This window comes from Oncorhynchus tshawytscha, linkage group LG32 (genome assembly GCF_018296145.1).
Source record: "Oncorhynchus tshawytscha isolate Ot180627B linkage group LG32, Otsh_v2.0, whole genome shotgun sequence".
NCBI lineage: Eukaryota > Metazoa > Chordata > Actinopteri > Salmoniformes > Salmonidae > Oncorhynchus > Oncorhynchus tshawytscha.
The window spans coordinates 7,089,218-7,107,692 of NC_056460.1; the positions used below are offsets into that span (position 1 = coordinate 7,089,218).

Here is an 18,475-nt window from a genome sequence, read left to right on the forward strand (position 1 = left end):
AAGGAGTTTCAAGACTGTTTCAAAACACTGACCTAGCATTGGGTTGTGCAGGACTTACACCATATGTTAAGATTGTTACGGTATAAAGCAAAACCAGACGGAGCAAAATTAAAAACAAGAGCAGAGCTGATAATAGCGGCCATTAGTGTCGCAGTCCACCCAAAGACTTCTCTCAAAACTGCTGCAGTCTACGGACCAGGTTTCCCTTGAAAACATACATCCATCTAAATGGGACACGATTGATTTGATAAAGACACGGTTCAATTAAAATGATTGTGGTTCTTCACAGCAGTGTAACGTGTGGCGGAATAAGTCCGGAAACATTCTAGTAAACCTTACGAGGACCGGAGGACGGTGAAGGCTGTAACGGGGGCTCCTTTAAAACAAATCAATCAGATTGTAATCCAGGATGTGCGAGGACGCTATAGAACAAAATGATCATAGCTCATTTGTGGTTCAGTTCATAATTATTCAGATTACAATTTTTATTCATTGATCCTATAATCAAAATAAATAAAAAAAGAAACAAAACAACCAGAAGAAGCAAGAATGACAGATTATGGAATGTATTTTCAGTAAATAAAATAAAGCTCCAACTGTTACACCAAGACTGCTTTATTTCACCCACAGATATCGTGTCAAATAAAGCACCATTATATATATATATATATATATATATATATATAAAGTTTTATATATATATATATAGTTTTCATATACACCGCCAGGCAACAACTAGAGAAGATTCTTTACAGAATCAAGTTTCTTGTGGTTCTTTTTTAATGTACAGGTAAACTTAGTTTGGATATTAACCACAGAAAAAAGCAAGGCAACTTTTGCCTCTCATCAAGTACAAAACTGGCACAGAGGACACCATTTTATACAGAGTAAAAATGCAATAAAATTAAATTGCATACAGAAGAGACTAAAATTCCTGTAAACCTTTCCCCGTTACAGCAACCTCAAAACAAATAAATCACTTCAAAAAGAACTCGGAAATCGGTAAAAAAAGTAATTATTTTTCGTCCAATGGATCGGCGGCTGTGCATGTTTATAGTCATTTGGGAGCATGCCGTCTAGAGCCTTCTTCTGCCATTGAAGCTGGGGAGGAGTGATTGCGTGACAAACCGGAGCACAAGAACTGATAGAAGCACGTCAGCAGAGGCCAACGCAACACACACAGAAAATGGAAACAAAAACGAAAGGATGAAAACAGGGAAAGAAAAGTGTTAAACGAAAGAGCATAATACACTTAGAGAAAAAAAAAAAACAGACAAAAAAAGATTTTTAAAAAGGGCTCATAGCGCCGAGAGCAATAATGGGGATGTCACGAAGCGGCGGAGCACGGCCCTTTCGCAGATAGTTTTGTAACCACGGCGATAGTGGCCTCCACTGTCCTGTAGAGCATTTCCAGGGTGTCCGGAGGCGGGGCAGAGTTCGTCAGAGCCTGCGAGGGGGCGTGGCTACTGCACCCTGGGACCTCTGGCCCCTCTCCTGCCAGGCCCAGGGCAGATGGGAAGGCCAGGTCCTCCGAGGCTCCGCAAGTCTTAGAGTCCGTCTCCCTCTCCTCCTTTGTCTCATCCATTGCCGCCGTTGCTTCCCTCCTCTCTTCCTCCTCCGCTCCTGCCATGGCTGCCTGCTGAGTCTGAGACGACTGCGGCTCCTCCCCTCCCTGTCCGCTGCCACCGTACGACAACTCTCCCGTCTCCGGGAGGGAGGAAGAGGATGATGATGAAGAAGAGGAGGAAGAGGAAGCCTCCATCTTCTCCTCCTTGGGGGAGGCGTCCCCAGGGGGTTGGCTGCAACTTGTGGCAGCGGTAGGATCCGGTGAGGGCGGGTCGTGCTCGGTTCCCGGGTCGATGAGGGACGAGGAGTCCCGAGTCTCTGTGTCCGAGGTGCTGGTGGGAGTCAGTGCCTCCTGGTGCTCCGGCTTCAGCTCGACACATGGGGGGAGGGAGGAGGAGGTGGCGGCTGCGCAGGTGGGTCCGGATACGGTCACACCCCCGGTGCTGGTGCCGGCGCTGGTTCCTTCCCCGGGGCCGTCGTCGCTACTCATCCGCCGGCGCTTCACTGGGGTGGCGCCCTCCTCCTCCGCTGAAAGACAGAAGAAACTCGGGTGATTAACCATCACATCTGTGTACAGGTAAGTACTACCGTTAGCATTTTCAACTTCAATTCATCATTTCCCAACGAGTTTAAATGACACAGTGTAAGCAGATAACAGGGTTGGAATAAGTGACACCACACATTGACTACCATCAATGCGTTTACATTTTTCAAGTTTGTGACAGTATACTGTATGTGTCGTACCTTTGGCCTTGCGGTCCTTGGCCTCCTGTTCGAGCGCGCTGCGTTGCTGCACACAGGCGCTACACTTGGACAGCAACTCCTGCAGGGCCGGACCCAGAGCCGGGTCCAGCGCCTGGGGGGTGTGTATGGACAACATCAACACCAACGCTCGCAGGTCCTGCAGAGAGGGAGGGAGAGGGACAAAAGAACAGTGATTATCTAGTAGAGAAAAGCATTTGAACAGTGAATGACAATCTAGTAAGGCATGACTATGGAATTAACGAGTAAGCATGAATAAGGCCCGAGTAGAGCGTGAAAAAGGGATGAATAGCATGTAAATAGGGCATGAATTGCATTAGAATAAGGCATGAATAGTGCACTAACAGAATGTGAATAAGGCGTGAATAAGGGCGTGAATAAGGGGTACTGACAGCGTTGAGGAGGCCGCTGGTCTTGCTCAGCTCCAGGCGGTGCGAGGCCAGCTCGGGCTGTAGGCTGCGGTACTCGTTCAGCAGGTTGGTCACCAGCAGACTGATCAGGTTGGCGCAGCTGGGGCCTGACAGCACCTGGCTCTGGACCTGAGAGATGACACACACACACACACACTTACGGTCATGCACTCGAAAGGCCCATCAACATGGCATTTACAAGTAGCAAGGTTAGCCTGAGTCCCAGATCAGATTATGCAGTCTTGCCAACATCATTGCGGTCATTTGAAGTTGACAAGACGGCAAAACAGATCTGGGACTCAGACCAGCATGACACCTTGGTAGAGCGTGGATGCATACATGAAATGACACGCTATAAAAACAGGCTAAAGCAGAGGCTGTCGGTGTTGAAATAAACAGATGGTAGCGGTGGCTCCAAGATGGCTACCTTGTGCAGGAAGCAGGTGAGGAAGGAGTAGGCCATGTTGTTGTTGAGGAAGGTCCTCTCGTCCATCAGGATGCACTTGATGTACTCGCCGAACGCCGGGTCCTCGCACAGAAGCTTCACACAGGTCTTAGCCAGGGCCGACTACAGAATAGCACAGCAAGATGTTGGTGACAACGACCAATTATATTTTGTGCGTTACGTGTGTTTGTAGATTTGGATGTGTGTTAAGTGTGTTTTGCAAGTGAGAGAAATAGTACACATTTGTGTTTGAGTATTGTGTGTGTGTGTGTGTGTGTGTGTGTGTGTGACTGTATTGGAGTGAGTGTGTTAAAGTGTGTGAGAAAGCGTGTGATATTTACCTGAGACTGGCAAAGCTCCGTCCACAGCTTGGGGAAGAGGGCCAAGTGCAGAGGCAAGCCCTCGTACGCTATCAGGACACCTGGAACCAGAGAGACATGGTCACATTGGCGACACACCAGACACAGACTGCCTTTTTAGTCATTAGATACAGTAACATTAGAAACGCATCCACACACACTCACTTAGTTTGACAAGGGTCTCTGTGAACTTCTCGCAGTTGATGGCGACTCGACACAGCAGGTGGATGAACTGGTGGTAGGAGAGAAAGTAGTCTAGGAGCATCCGGTCATACACCTCATCTTTACCCTGAGAGAGAGAGAGCGAGCGAGCGAGCGAGACATGGAAGTTGATGATGCTTCTCAATGAAAGCAGGAAGACCACACTAGCGCAAATATACACATGAAATGAACAGACCTTGAAATTGCAAAGAAACATGCATACATAAACCACTTCATTTACTTCAGCGGTGGCCCTATTGGGGCACCGTTTCCACTGATCCAACCATGATTGTAACCAGGTAGGACAGATGGTCTTATCTTAAATGACCCTTTACTTAGCCAGGTAAGCTATCAAGAACAATCTCCCTTACAACAACAACCTGCGGTGAGATTTCCACCAAAACATAAACATCCTCTTTAGCACGAAGACCACTGTTCAATCAAACTTGCCATGATCTTGGTGCCAAAGATGGTCTTTATGTTAAGAAAATGACAAACTGGCCAAGAGACATGAAGCAGTGGTAGTATTCAGAGACACACACCTTGCTGGTCTCCACCATGGAAGGCAGGAGGCACATGTTGAGTTCAGGTCTGGGAGGTCGGATGTTGTTCTTGCCTCCCATCAGCTTGATGTTCTCTCTGCAGGGCAGGTAAGGCCCAAAGGACACTGTGTACAAAAGAGAGTCACATTCAGACAAATCCTACCTGGTCTTACGCAAATCTACAGCAACATTTACGCCAATGGGAGATTGTGGACAAAAATACGTTGTTTTTTTGTTGTTGTCACTTTCTAGATATGTGTAGGACAGTTGAGTGACTGCCTCAGGCACGGAGAGGCCAGGACAGTCAAAGACTCCCCCGGTACTCTGGCATGCACTTGGAGAACCAGAGGCTACAGACAGAGCCAGGGTCCTTAGGATAGCATGCTGTGTAGTATTATTCGTCGGCATTGTTTCCCTGATCGCTTGCGTTTGTCCTCGTTAACTTTCGTCAGTACATAAGACGAGCTCCAAGTGTAGCAGCTGGAGGGGGAGCACTCACTGGGGATGTTGCTGTGGTGGTAGGTGCAGTGGTTGTGCTGTAGGAAGGGCACCAGAGTGTGCAGGAAGTCATGGGGACTCAACAGGACCAGCTCCTTCAGAACATCTGGGGGGGCAGAAATAACCAGGAACTACTAGTGACATCACATCTCATAGTACATACAACAGGTACTCCCTCGAGTGATTGGAATTGTTCCAAAGGTCTATTCTATATACTATGTGGAATAGTTTAGAGGAGAAAATGTGGTCAAATATTATCCAAACTGTTTGCGTGTTCTTACCCAGGCAGGCGTTGCGGAGCTCCGGAGGGCTGTAGGAGTTGAGGAGGGTGAGCAGCTTGTGGGCAAAGTCAATCCTCTCCTGCCACTGGATAAGAGCCTGCTTCACATCTACAGGAGAACAACACAGGTTACACAGAGACTTTACAGGGTCCCTAAATAAAGAAAGGCAAGTCACTGAGCTAAACAAACAAAAGACAGAAGAACACAGGGCTTAGGGGGGGGTGAATCCTAACTTTCACTTCAGTCATGCATTGATGTCAAATGTTGTGTATCCCATTGACTCAGAAATGAGGTTTTGCTACAAGGTAGGTGGTCGGCGTAGAATCACTATCTTCAAAGTAATTGACTAGAGACTTTGGTGGTGAGATGAAAGCCTCTTTTTAGTAATAATACATTTTACCACTTTAGATTCTACAGAACAATAAAAAGAAAGTTGCCGGCAAAAGCCACGATAATGACTTGCACATAACTGGCACATTTAAAAAAAAAAAAAAGAAAGAAAAAAAAACAACTTGCTGTTGGAAGGCATTCTGGTACTTGCAGTCAATAGCGTAACCCAATACAACATAAATACGTACATAGCTCTCTCAAATCGCCACATGAATTCTAATACAATTACTCTTACATATGTACAGTGCCTTGCGAAAGTATTCGGCCCCCTTGAACTTTGTGACCTTTTGCCACATCTCAGGCTTCAAACATAAAGATATAAAACTGTATTTTTTTGTGAAGAATCAACAACAAGTGGGACACAATCATGAAGTGGAACGACATTTATTGGATATTTCAAACTTTTTTAACAAATCAAAAACTGAAAAATTGGGCGTGCAAAATTATTCAGCCCCCTTAAGTTAATACTTTGTAGCGCCACCTTTTGCTGCGATTACAGCTGTAAGTCGCTTGGGGTATGTCTCTATCAGTTTTGCACATCGAGAGACTGAAATTTTTTCCCATTCCTCCTTGCAAAACAGCTCGAGCTCAGTGAGGTTGGATGGAGAGCATTTGTGAACAGCAGTTTTCAGTTCTGTCCACAGATTCTCGATTGGATTCAGGTCTGGACTTTGACTTGGCCATTCTAACACCTGGATATGTTTATTTTTGAACCATTCCATTGTAGATTTTGCTTTATGTTTTGGATCATTGTCTTGTTGGAAGACAAATCTCCATCCCAGTCTGAGGTCTTTTGCAGACTCCATCAGGTTTTCTTCCAGAATGGTCCTGTATTTGGCTCCATCCATCTTCCCATCAATTTTAACCATCTTACCTGTCCCTGCTGAAGAAAAGCAGGCCCAAACCATGATGCTGCCACCACCATGTTTGACAGTGGGGATGGTGTGTTCAGGGTGATGAGCTGTGTTGCTTTTACGCCAAACATAACGTTTTGCATTGTTGCCAAAAAGTTCAATTTTGGTTTCATCTGACCAGAGCACCTTCTTCCACATGTTTGGTGTGACTCCCAGGTGGCTTGTGGCACTTTTTATGGATATCTTTAAGAAATGGCTTTCTTCTTGCCACTCTTCCATAAAGGCCAGATTTGTGCAATATACGACTGATTGTTGTCCTATGGACAGAGTCTCCCACCTCAGCTGTAGATCTCTGCAGTTCATCCAGAGTGATCATGGGCCTCTTGGCTGCATCTCTGATCAGTCTTCTCCTTGTATGAGCTGAAAGTTTAGAGGGACGGCCAGGTCTTGGTAGATTTGCAGTGGTCTGATACCCCTTCCATTTCAATATTATCGCTTGCACAGTGCTCCTTGGGATGTTTAAAGCTTGGGAAATCTTTTTGTATCCAAATCCGGCTTTAAACTTCTTCACAACAGTATCTCGAACCTGCCTGGTGTGTTCCTTGTTCTTCATGATGCTCTCTGCGCTTTTAACGGACCTCTGAGACTATCACAGTGCAGGTGCATTTATACGGAGACTTGATTACACACAGGTGGATTGTATTTATCATCATTAGTCATTTAGGTCAACATTGGATCATTCAGAGATCCTCACTGAACTTCTGGAGAGTTTGCTGCACTGAAAGTAAAGGGGCTGAATAATTTTGCACGCCCAATTTTTCAGTTTTTGATTTGTTAAAAAAGTTTGAAATATCCAATAAATGTCGTTCCACTTCATGATTGTGTCCCACTTGTTGTTGATTCTTCACAAAAAAATACAGTTTTATATCTTTATGTTTGAAGCCTGAAATGTGGCAAAAGGTCGCAAAGTTCAAGGGGGCCGAATACTTTCGCAAGGCACTGTAAATAAAATATTTTTAGGATACAGTGGAACAAATTAACTGTAAAGATGAACTCTGTAACCCATTACGGTTACAGCATCCAGAGGAGAAGGGCAAGGGAGGGTAGTTTTTGCTGACCTTTGCGCTGCAGATAGGGCCGTGTGGCCTTGAGTACCGACAGGAAGATGGACAGCAGCTCCACCAGGTCCCCGGTCACATGACACGCTGTGGCCTCGTGGTACATCATGTGCAGGGTGTTGAACGACTGCAGGAAGCGGAGGGCGAGGGAGAGCGCGAGAGGGGCACATCAAATGACAAACCGTTGCCTACGCTAGAACCCTCGGCCTACGAAATTAACGTTCCTACACTTTATAGTGAAATATTAATTTACTGGATACAGTTCACAATGAAGAAACTTCATCAAACTACCAACATCATGTGTAGGGTGTTAGACAGCAGAGGGGGGGGGCACGTCAATTGCCAGTAACGATTTATGCAACAGCTGACACTCTTTACATTGAGAAACGTAAAATAATATATATATATATTTTATATCGGATACTGAATAATACTACATTAAACGCTAATATTATTTACACTTTGAACCCGTTAACCAAACCTTGATTTCCGCTAGCCGAGTGATACAAGAGACTTGGAAATGTGGCAACACGAGACGAAGCCAGTGAAATGAAGCCATGTATGAACAATTCGTTATAAGCCTAATAACCATAATTAGTGCAGAATGTCCTGACGTACCTCTGTCATGAGGATGAGTCCTCTGTTGAAGACCACCAGTAGTCTGTCCTCGTCGTTCTCCAACAACACGCGGAAGGCACTGCGACGGGCACAAAACACAGTTACACTATATCATGAACATATACCGTAGTTCACAGTGCTCTCATCTCAAAAGTAAGACCGTGCCCATATGATTCTCTAAAAGGCATCAGACATCTCTCTGGTTAAGTTGCCGTGAGTTCATTTTTTTTTTTTAAACTCTGCAGATGCTTCGTATCTGGGTCGTGTTTTAGGACATGCAACGGAATTTTTTTTTAAACTAAGTTTTGCAAATTTGACAAATGATTGTGTCCTATTGGACCATTCCAGGTAGTCCCTGTTTCAGTCCATTTTCTTCAACGTGGTGCCTGATGAACATGATCCTGGTGGCAAGTGTGTGTGCGATCCCCTCTCTGTGTGTGCACGTGCGATCCCCTCTCTGTGTGTGCACGTGCGATCCCCTCTCTGTGTGTGCACGTGCGATCCCCTCTCTGTGTGTGCACGTGCGATCCCCTCTGTGCCTTTTGTGGAGCGATGGGTAACGATGCTTCGTGGGTGACTGTTGTTGATGTGTGCAGAGGGTCCCTGGTTCGCGCCCGGGGACGGTCTAAAGTTATACTGTTACATCCCCTGTGCGCGCGCCATCCCCCACCCCCGTGCGCGCACGATTCCCCCTCCCCCCGTGCGCGCGCAATCCCCTCCGCGATGGGTAACGATGCTTCGTGGGTGACTGTTGTTGATGTGTGCCGAGGCTCCCTGGTTTGCGCCCGGGGACAGTCTAAAGTTATACTGTTACATCTCCCTCCGCGTGCGCGACCCCCTCCGCGTGCGCGACCCCCTCCGCGTGCGCGACCCCCTCCGCGTGCGCGACCCCCTCTGTGTTACCTGATGAGTGTGGTCCAGCAGGAGCGTCCGTCCAGGCAGCGGAGGTAGCAGCTGATGGTGGTCTTCTTAAACTGCTTGACGTCCTCCAGCTCCTCCTCCCTCATGTCCGACCGCTGGGCCACAAACAGCTGCATCAGGTTGAACAGCTCCTCCACCGCCTGCAGGGTGACAAACACACAGACATACCAGACAGTGGTCAGAGATGTAGGGGGACAGACACACCAGACAGTGGTCAGAGATGTAGGGGGACAGACACACCAGACAGTGGTCAGAGATGTAGGGGACAGACACACCAGACAGTGGTCAGAGATGTAGGGGACAGACACACCAGACAGTGGTCAGAGATGTAGGGGGACAGACACACCAGACAGTGGTCAGAGATGTAGGGGACAGACACACCAGACAGTGGTCAGAGATGTAGGGGGACAGACACACCAGACAGTGGTCAGAGATGTAGGGGACAGACACACCAGACAGTGGTCAGAGATGTAGGGGGACAGACACACCAGACAGTGGTCAGAGATGTAGGGGGACAGACACACCAGACAGTGGTCAGAGATGTAGGGGGACAGACACACCAGACAGTGGTCAGAGATGTAGGGGACAGACACACCAGACAGTGGTCAGAGATGTAGGGGGACAGACACACCAGACAGTGGTCAGAGATGTAGGGGGACAGACACACCAGACAGTGGTCAGAGATGTAGGGGACAGACACACCAGACAGTGGTCAGAGATGTAGGGGACAGACACACCAGACAGTGGTCAGAGATGTAGGGGGACAGACACACCAGACAGTGGTCAGAGATGTAGGGGACAGACACACCAGACAGTGGTCAGAGATGTAGGGGACAGACACACCAGACAGTGGTCAGAGATGTAGGGGGACACAGACACACCAGACAGTGGTCAGAGATGTAGGGGACAGACACACCAGACAGTGGTCAGAGATGTAGGGGGACAAACACACAGACACACCAGACAGTGGTCAGAGATGTAGGGGGACAGACACACCAGACAGTGGTCAGAGATGTAGGGGGACAGACACACCAGACAGTGGTCAGAGATGTAGGGGGACAAACACACCAGACAGTGGTCAGAGATGTAGGGGGACAAACACACCAGACAGTGGTCAGAGATGTAGGGGGACAAACACACCAGACAGTGGTCAGAGATGTAGGGGGACAAACACACCAGACAGTGGTCAGAGAGGCAACAGAGACAAACGCAAATCAACCTCATACCAGAGTCAGAGAGACTACGTAGAAACATCTGAGGCCTAGCCCCTACTCCCTACTACTATCCATCTGATCTCCTCATGAAGTGCTTAGAGGATGATAGTGGACAAGGCACAAGGGACTAATGAATCGCCTGAGGGGGTCATGGACACAGGCAGTATAACAGAGGCATAAGATAAGTCGACCTGACGCAGTAAGAGAGAAAAAAAGACAGACGGACAGTCACACAAACAGACAACACACACCAGCACCCAGTCAATCAGGTCATCTTCCCATTACACACAAAGGGACAGAGTCAGTCAGTCAGCTGGACCACCCACCCCTGGGTACTGGCTGGCGTGCGGCGTCAGGTTCTTGAAGGCCCACTGGATGTTCTGGTGCGAGGCCAGCTGGCGGGTGAAGGCAGGCGACTGCTCGCAGCACATCCTCAGGATGCCGTAGTACGCCGGCAGCATTCCCCGGTTGAACAGCACCACCTGTTGGTAAATCATTTCAGGCAGGCTTTCAGACTCACCTCTAGCAACTGGCCCACCTTCATTCTTTGGCGGTTGTGTTTTTGCTAGAAACATTTTGTACATTTTCAATGTGTTCCTGGACAAATTGCTCAGAAAAAGTTGAGTTCTCTCCGCTCTCTTTGCCAGTGGAAGGCGCTTCTTTCACTGAAGGTTATAACTATTGAACTGTTGGACGGTTTTTAATAATTAGGGGGGTTTTTGCAGCTAAAATGTATTATTTCTACCTCCTGGTCGTCGTGGTCGGCCAGGATGTAGTTGAAGGCGATGTTCTTAGTGACCACGGGGTTCTGGACGACCAGACGGACATTCTCGGGACACTCCATACACACGTTGTACCAGAAGGAGAGGAGGGCCTGCTTGTTGTGGTTAGTGGCGATGGCTGGTTCAGACAGCTTGGGCTGAGAGGGGAGAGACATGGAGAAAGATCAGAGAAGTTCTCTTACTGCAACTCAATTATCTCATTACTATCACTAGTTATTATTCAATAAGGTGTGTACAGGTGAACACACCACAGAGGAAGAGAAAAAGGAACCAAACAAATCTAAATTAAACTAATAGACTTCATTTTCATGCCTTGTGATGAACCAAAACGCCTGTATTTAGTTATTCTAGCGTGGTGCAGTGAATGCACAAAGAGACTAACTTCTAAATGACTAATGTGACAAATCTAATCCCACTCTCATTTAGCCCACTCAATTCTTCCCAAAGCAGACAAAGCCCTTCCAACACCCCACCCCCCACTCACCTGGAAGAGGTTCCACAGGTCCATGAAGTAACCGGAGAACATGAGCTTCTCCGTCTTGGAGATGAGGCAGTAGGTCATGAAGCTGAAGTACTGCACCAGCTTGGTGGTCCCATGCACCGCCGCGTCCACGTAGAGCTTGGCCCGACCCAGCAGGCCCAGGAGCAGGTTGTACACCTGTTACAGGAGCAAAAGGGAAAGACTACAGATATTTTTCTGTATTTTTCATTTTCACACAAAATAAACACAACTTCAAAACAGTTCCTGTGAAACACGTACACTTCCATCTAATCATTGTACATACTGTATCTTGTCAATAAATTGTATTATGTAAGTCTCCTTCACGGGTTGTAAATTACATCCACTTCTCCCAGTTTCAATAAAATATCTGTACTTGAAGTCTTTGAACTAGAAGATATCTGAGCAGGTGATCAAAAAAATACCAGCAAATGGATAATATTGCCAAGACCCGATTGGTCGAAACGTCACTGATGATGGAAACCGTTTGACTTGAGCCCATTATAATTGTATAATAAGCTCATTAGTAGTAGTCTTGTTATGGATTTGGTTGTTGGAGCTTGTTATTGTAGCGGCAAAGGGGAAGCACAGAACGTGTAGGTCTCAGGTCAGACACTGTTAGTGCTGTATATTAAGATGCTAAGGAAGTAGGTAAAAGAGCAACAGTTGGGTTGCTGTTGAGCCAAGTTAGTTTCTGAGGAACAAGGGCAAGGAGGACAATAGTTGAAGAGAGAGGAAACATCTGCGAGGGGGGCCAGAGGGGTGCCAATGACACTAACTGCAGCTTTCTCTCTCTCACAGACACACCGGCCCACAAAGGTTCTGGACACTAACAAAGAGGCACAGACCTAGTTTCCGCCCAGCAACAGAGACTAATTGTTTATCTTAGACATACAGGAAGGGGAAATCCGCCTAGTCGGGGTATAAATACATGCTTGTGTAACTTGCATGCAGGGTCCTTGCCTCTCTGCCTCCCTAGGCGGGACACACACAAAAAAAGGACCTTGGCTGGTGTTTACTGGGGTGCAGCCTACCATGTCGACCAGCCATGGAATTTTATGAATGCCCATACACCCGGGTAGGCCCACCATTTGTAAAACAGGCCATTGCATTGGCTTTATTGGTCCTGTGACTAATCAATTTGGCTATTTAAGCTCCGAATGTCAGCTACCCAACTTCATCAGGAGTTATCCTGAGCCTATTTGCAATGTGTTTGCACAACACGTAATATAAACAAAATTCAAGGAGAGCCGCACACTCCAGGAGCTCAGATGCAATAATTTAATGTCCAACGTGTCGACAGATTCTACCCATCTTCATCAGGGTAGAATCAACACGTAATGCAGAAATATTTGATTTTTTCACTATGGCCAACTTGTTAAAAATACACAAACTTGAAACCACTGATCATGACAAAGGGGGGGAAACTCCTGGACAACAGTTGTGACTGTAGATTCTATATTGTCCATGTTACTTTGACCTGTCCTGTTTTCAGGATATGTTGTTTGTTAACGTGACAGCGCATTTGTCGTCGTCGATTGGGCGCCATTTATTTTGATCAGAGAAACCTGCACGGTGTAAAAAAAAGTGTCTGTCTTAATACATTGTCGTACGTTTTAATCTCCAGCCTGTTGGCTACAGAAAAGGCCACATACTCTTTCTACGATATCTGACACGTGATTTATGTTCGATTTTCTTTTTGACGGAACGTTGGTGGCTCGCCGCGTCGCAGCAACAGCACCCTGGAGAAGTGCGCTGAGAATGGTGAAAGTGAAATATTTCACGCCCCAGTCTTCGACAAAGTGGGCACTGCTCATCACAGGGCGGCATCAGAGCACACCTAAAAAGCCCATATGCCACTGGTTGAAAGAAATTGTAAATGTTTTTGGCCAGAATTCCGTGAGGTTTTATGTGTTTTTTGTTGGTGCGCCTTGGTCAGTTTAGATCAGAAAATGGCGCCCTCAATCAGTCTGCCGCCATAGGTGGACGCCTAATCCTGCGAGCAACGAGCAGGCCGGCCATGCTTGCATGTTACGCTATTTAGCTGAAGCATCCAGCTGGGTGAATAAATCTGGTTTGAGCGTTTCTCAGTATCCGACTGTACCTGGAGTAGAACCTAAACACGAATAAAAACACTGGGAGGAAAGACTGCAGCCTGTAACCGTACCTGGTGGAGCACCACAGTGGTGTCGGGGGACAGGGGCAGGTCCCGCGTGGGGATGTGGAGGGAACGCGTGGAGCGGAACATCTGGCGGAACGAGTTGCTGGGAATCAGGGAGACCAGGAGGTAGGCTGCCGCTGGAGGGTCAGAAAGAGAATTTCAGAGTTGGAGCAGCGTTTAGCCTAAATGTCTGTCTTTTTAAAAAATGTTTCTAGGCTAACTACACACAATCGTTCTTTTGCTAGAGTGAGAAGAGAAGGATGGGGATGAGTGCAGTGGACAGCAGTGGTACCTAGCTCTCTGTTGGTTCTCTGTGAGAGGTGAGGATGGAAGCGAGAGAGGGAGTAACATATAAAACAAGTTGAAATGGGCACTTAAGGAACCTGTTTCAGGGGATTGTTTTATGGGGAAAGTTTTGTAACCTACATTATATATATATTTTTTTATTTTACCATTATTTAACCAGGTAGGCAAGTTGAGAACAAGTTCTCATTTACAATTGCGACCTGGCCAAGATAAAGCAAAGCAGTTCGACACATACAACAACAGAGTTACACATGGAGTAAAACAAACATACAGTCAATAATACAGTAGAAAAATAAGTCTATATACAATGTGAGCAAATGAGGTGAGATAAGGGAGGTAAAGGCAAAATAAAGGCCATGGTGGCGAAGTAAATACACGCGCAACGCCAAGCAATGGCTGAAGAGGTGTAAAGCTCGTTGCCATTAGACTCTGGAACAGCGGAAACTTGTTCTCTGGACTGATGAATCACGCAGTCCGACGGACTAATCTTGCTTTGGCGGATGCCAGGAGAACACGACCTGCCCCTAATGGTCTGGGGCTGTTTTTCATGGTTTGGGCTAGGCCCCTTAGATCCAGTGAAGGGAAATCTTAACGCTATAGCATACAATGACATTCTAGACAATTCCGTACTTCCGACTTTGTGGCAACAGTTTGGGGAAGGCCCTTTCCTGTTTCAGCATGACAATGCCCCTGTTCTGCCCCTGAACAAGGCAGTTAACCAACTGTTCCTAGGTGGTCATTGAAAGTAAGAATTTGTTCTTAACTGCCTTGCTAGTTCCTAGTTAAATAAAGGTAAAATAATATTTAAACAAAGCGAGGTCCATACAGAAATGGTTTGTCGAGATTGGTGTGGAAGAACTTGACTGGCCTGCACAGAGCCCTGACCTCAACCCCATTGAACACTTTGGGATGAATTGGAAGGTCTATTTGCCCAAAATAAATGCCCAACCTCACTAATGTTCGTGGCTGAAAGGAAGCAAGATCCCGCAGCAATGTTCCAACATCTAGTGGAAAGCCTTCCCAAAAGAGTGGAGGCTGTTATAGCAGCAAAGGGGGACCAACTCCATATTAATGGCCATGATTTTGGAATGAGATGTTTGACGAGCATGGCCATGTAGTGTAGCTCGTGAGAACTTCCAGACAGAGACATCACAAGTGTTCTTACAGGTGCGGACACGGGGGTAGTTGTGGGCCAGTAGGAAGCGCTCCACCCAGTTCTCCATGTTCTGCAGCACCCAGCTGTGAGCCAGCTTGTTTCTGGGGGTCTGCACCGCCAACCAGTCCAGACACTGGCTAGGGTTGTACTCTATCACCTGGGAGAGAACACACACACACCAAAAAGGATAAGATTCTGAATATTTTAGGCAACGACGTCAAGATCAACTGAAATAACTTGACAAAGTGAATTAAGGACAAATACATAGATACATTTGTTTAACTGAAGTAACTTGATGAAGAACAATGAATCAGATGAACCTATGTGACTATGTTCACTCCAAGCTCATCACTAAGTTCAGTACTCTGGGACTGAACACCTCCCTCTGCAACTGGATCCTGGACTTCCTGTCGGGACGCCCCCAGGTGGTGAGGGTAAGCAACAACACATCCGCCACTCTGACCATCAACACTGGGGCCCCTCAGCGGTGCGTGCTTAGTCCCTTCCTGTACTCACTATTCACCCAGGACTGCGTGGCAACACCTAACTCCAACACCATCATTAAGCTCGCTGACGACACTACGGTGGTAGGCCTGATCACCGACGACAAGACAGCCTATAGGGAGGTCAGTGACCTGGCAGTGTGCTGCCAAGACAACAACCTCTCCCTCAATGTCAGCAAGACAAAAGGAGCTGATTGTGGACAACAGGAAACGGAGAGCCAGGCACGCACCCATCCATGCGATGTAGTGGCGTGGGTCGAGAGCTTCAAGTTCCTCACTAAGGAATTAACACTGTCCACACACACCAACACGACAATGCCTCTTGCCCCTCAGGAGGCTGAAACAATTTGGCATGGGCCCTCAGATTCTAAAAAACTTCTACAGCTGCACCATTGAGAGCATCTTGACTGGCTGCGTCACCGCTTGGTACGGCAACTGCTTGGTATACCGACCACAAGGCACTAGAGGCCAGTGTGTACGGCCCAGTACATCACTGAGGCAGAGCTCCCTGCCATCCAGGCCCTCGATACCAGGCGGTGTCAGAGGAAAGCTCTAAAAATTGCCAAAGACAGTTCTCTGCTACTGTATGGCAAGCGGTCTGGAACCAACAGGACCCTGAAAAGCTTCTACCCCCATGTATTAAGACTGCTAAATAGTTAGCTAAAGAGTTAACCAATATCTAGCAGGACTATCTGCATTGACCCTTTTTGCACTAACTCTTTTGACTCATCACATACACTGCTGTTACTGTTTTAGCTATCCAGTTGCCTAGTCACGTTATCCCTACCTATATGTACATATCTACCTCAATTACCTTGTACATCGACATGGCTATATACACACACACACGCGGTACCAGTACCAAGCTAGTTATTTATTCCTTGTATTATTTATATTTTTCTATCTGCACTGTTGGGAACGGCCCGTACCGGTCACTGTTTACGAAGCATGTGACAAATAACATGAGATTTGATGTGTGTGCGTGTGCGTGCGCGTACCTCCCAAATCCTCTGTAGGATGTAAGAGGCGAAGGAAGGCATGCCCGGAGGACCACCTGACAGCTCCATCAGCATGGTGAGCAGCTTGAAGAAAGGGTTTGCCGCCTAGACAAGGAGAAGCGGGAGACGGAGAGCAGGGTGGAGATAAGGAGAGGGACGGAGAGAAAGAAGTAGAGAACATGAGGGACAAATTGAGATTTGTACAAACTAATAATTGAGTTGGATAATAGACAGAGCATTATGTATTAAAAGTATAGGTTCTCACATCAGTGCTTACCTCAGGCGTCAGTTTAGCGATAGAGGTGAAGAGCATGGATACAATCTGGAATAAAAACACAGGAGAAATTATGCCCCTCTATGTAATAATAATTTGGTGGGTGCCTATAGTTGTCCTATTTCAAACATGTAAAAGTCTGCATTAATACCAATTGTGCTTTTTGCAAATCCCAACTCTCTCTGAGACACCCTCGGAGAGTGAGGTCACGGCCAGGGTCTACCATTAACAACGGCGACGTGTTTGTTTGTGGGTGCGTGCGTTAGTGTGTGCGCGAGCGTTAAACGTACGTGCTCGGCCAGGCGGTTGTTGTAGCGACACAGGCTGAAGATGAGGTTGCAGGTCTGCCTGATGTTGATGCCGTCTCGGATGTGCTGGAAGAGGAAGGGGAAGCCTTTCCCCCCGGTCAGGGCTGCCATGTCACTCTGGGACAGAGTCAGGTGTCTGGAGTGAGAGGGGGGGAGATTAGAATGAAGGTGAAATTAAACATGTGAAGAAGGGGGAGGATTTGATACCGACAACAGTGAATAAATTGGGTGCTATATGTGGTAGTATTTCTAGCTAACTTTTGGGAAGTATTACCAACACTATGTTGTGCTGTGCCAAAGCTATGAACATTTCCTGTGACCCAGCAAACGTAAATACCAAATTGTCTAGTCACAACAATTTGTCTAGTTCTGGGTGATACTCAAATTGCCCAGTGACATTGACAAATCTCACTTTGCTAGTGGCAGGTCAAATCCCTGTGCCAGAGACTGCTTTTCCTGTGTCCCAAGTGGTGCCATGCCATGCAGCGCCCTACCTCTCAGAGCGGGACTGTTCCACCAGCAGGGCGATGAGAGCTATCATCTTCTCCAAGGCGGCAGGGCGGTACTTCTCTTCCGCCAGGGATAAGATGTCCTCCTCCTCATCCTCCTCTTCTCCCTCCTCCTCAGACAGCACCTCCACCTGGGGCTGGGGGGGGGGCAGGTTATTACACACCCAATCACAGAAACACACACACACACACACAACTAGTGTTTACTTACGTTCTCAGGCCCCTTGGTGCCCATGTAGAAGTGCACCATGATGGAAATGGCTTGTAGGGACAGAAGGAACTGACTCTGGAGGTATGAGAAAAGAAAAAACAAAACAGACTGAACAAAAACCTTGTTCTCTAAAACCCTTTCAGCCATGTATTTTGGTGAGGTAATGCTAAGGTCATGGGGTTCAAGCCCTGCAGGAATCACAGAAAACATGTGCACTCAGAGAGCAGGCTCTGGTCAAAAGTAGTACACTCTCTTGGTTATAGGGTGCCATTTGGGACTCATTTTTACACACTTAAGTCCTTTAGGATAAAAGTGTCAAGAGTATTTTCCTATAAAATGACAATTGTTATCAACGACCCACCTCCTCCTCTCCCATCTTGGCGAACTCGTAGAGGAAGGCGAAGTACTCAGTCAGGTGTTTGCTGTGGGGCTTGACGCCGTGTTCCATGATGGACAGCAGCGTTTTGACGAAGCGCGTCACGCACGAGCGGCTGCCAATGTCCTCCACCGGCCCGTCCATGTCGTCAGACCTGGAGGCAGCACACAGGAAGTGACACGAGACAACTTGTGAGGTCATGTTCATTACCAA

The 18,475-nt window shown here is 47.2% G+C and overlaps 1 protein-coding gene and 1 non-coding gene across 7 annotated transcripts in view; both read right to left on the bottom strand.

The window, feature by feature from the left end:
* Positions 1–455: 455 nt before the first annotated feature.
* Positions 456–18,475, bottom strand: part of LOC112230365 (ubiquitin carboxyl-terminal hydrolase 34) — a 59,778-nt gene continuing 41,758 nt past the window's right edge. For 4 of the 6 annotated variants that reach the window (XM_024396628.2, XM_024396625.2, XM_024396626.2 and 1 more), the window contains exons 56-78: positions 18,248–18,416; positions 17,887–17,961; positions 17,661–17,812; positions 17,149–17,302; positions 16,850–16,906; positions 16,585–16,689; positions 15,093–15,240; positions 13,628–13,758; positions 11,446–11,619; positions 10,925–11,098; positions 10,506–10,661; positions 8,948–9,105; positions 8,045–8,123; positions 7,427–7,553; positions 5,065–5,172; positions 4,785–4,889; positions 4,286–4,410; positions 3,708–3,831; positions 3,525–3,604; positions 3,166–3,306; positions 2,721–2,867; positions 2,311–2,467; positions 456–2,094 (exon numbers count right to left, since the gene is read on the bottom strand). In XM_024396628.2, coding sequence (XP_024252396.1) covers positions 1,328–2,094; positions 2,311–2,467; positions 2,721–2,867; positions 3,166–3,306; positions 3,525–3,604; positions 3,708–3,831; positions 4,286–4,410; positions 4,785–4,889; positions 5,065–5,172; positions 7,427–7,553; positions 8,045–8,123; positions 8,948–9,105; positions 10,506–10,661; positions 10,925–11,098; positions 11,446–11,619; positions 13,628–13,758; positions 15,093–15,240; positions 16,585–16,689; positions 16,850–16,906; positions 17,149–17,302; positions 17,661–17,812; positions 17,887–17,961; positions 18,248–18,416 — 3,613 coding nt within the window. In that variant the 3' untranslated portion in view covers positions 456–1,327. The remainder of the gene's footprint in view (positions 2,095–2,310; positions 2,468–2,720; positions 2,868–3,165; positions 3,307–3,524; positions 3,605–3,707; positions 3,832–4,285; positions 4,411–4,784; positions 4,890–5,064; positions 5,173–7,426; positions 7,554–8,044; positions 8,124–8,947; positions 9,106–10,505; positions 10,662–10,924; positions 11,099–11,445; positions 11,620–13,627; positions 13,759–15,092; positions 15,241–16,584; positions 16,690–16,849; positions 16,907–17,148; positions 17,303–17,660; positions 17,813–17,886; positions 17,962–18,247; positions 18,417–18,475) is intronic. The other 2 variants (XM_024396627.2, XM_024396624.2) reach the window with 1 other exon arrangement.
* LOC112230473 lies at positions 4,540–4,672 on the bottom strand. The gene has a single exon (XR_002950335.1). It is a non-coding gene; the product is annotated as a small nucleolar RNA SNORA44 (small nucleolar RNA).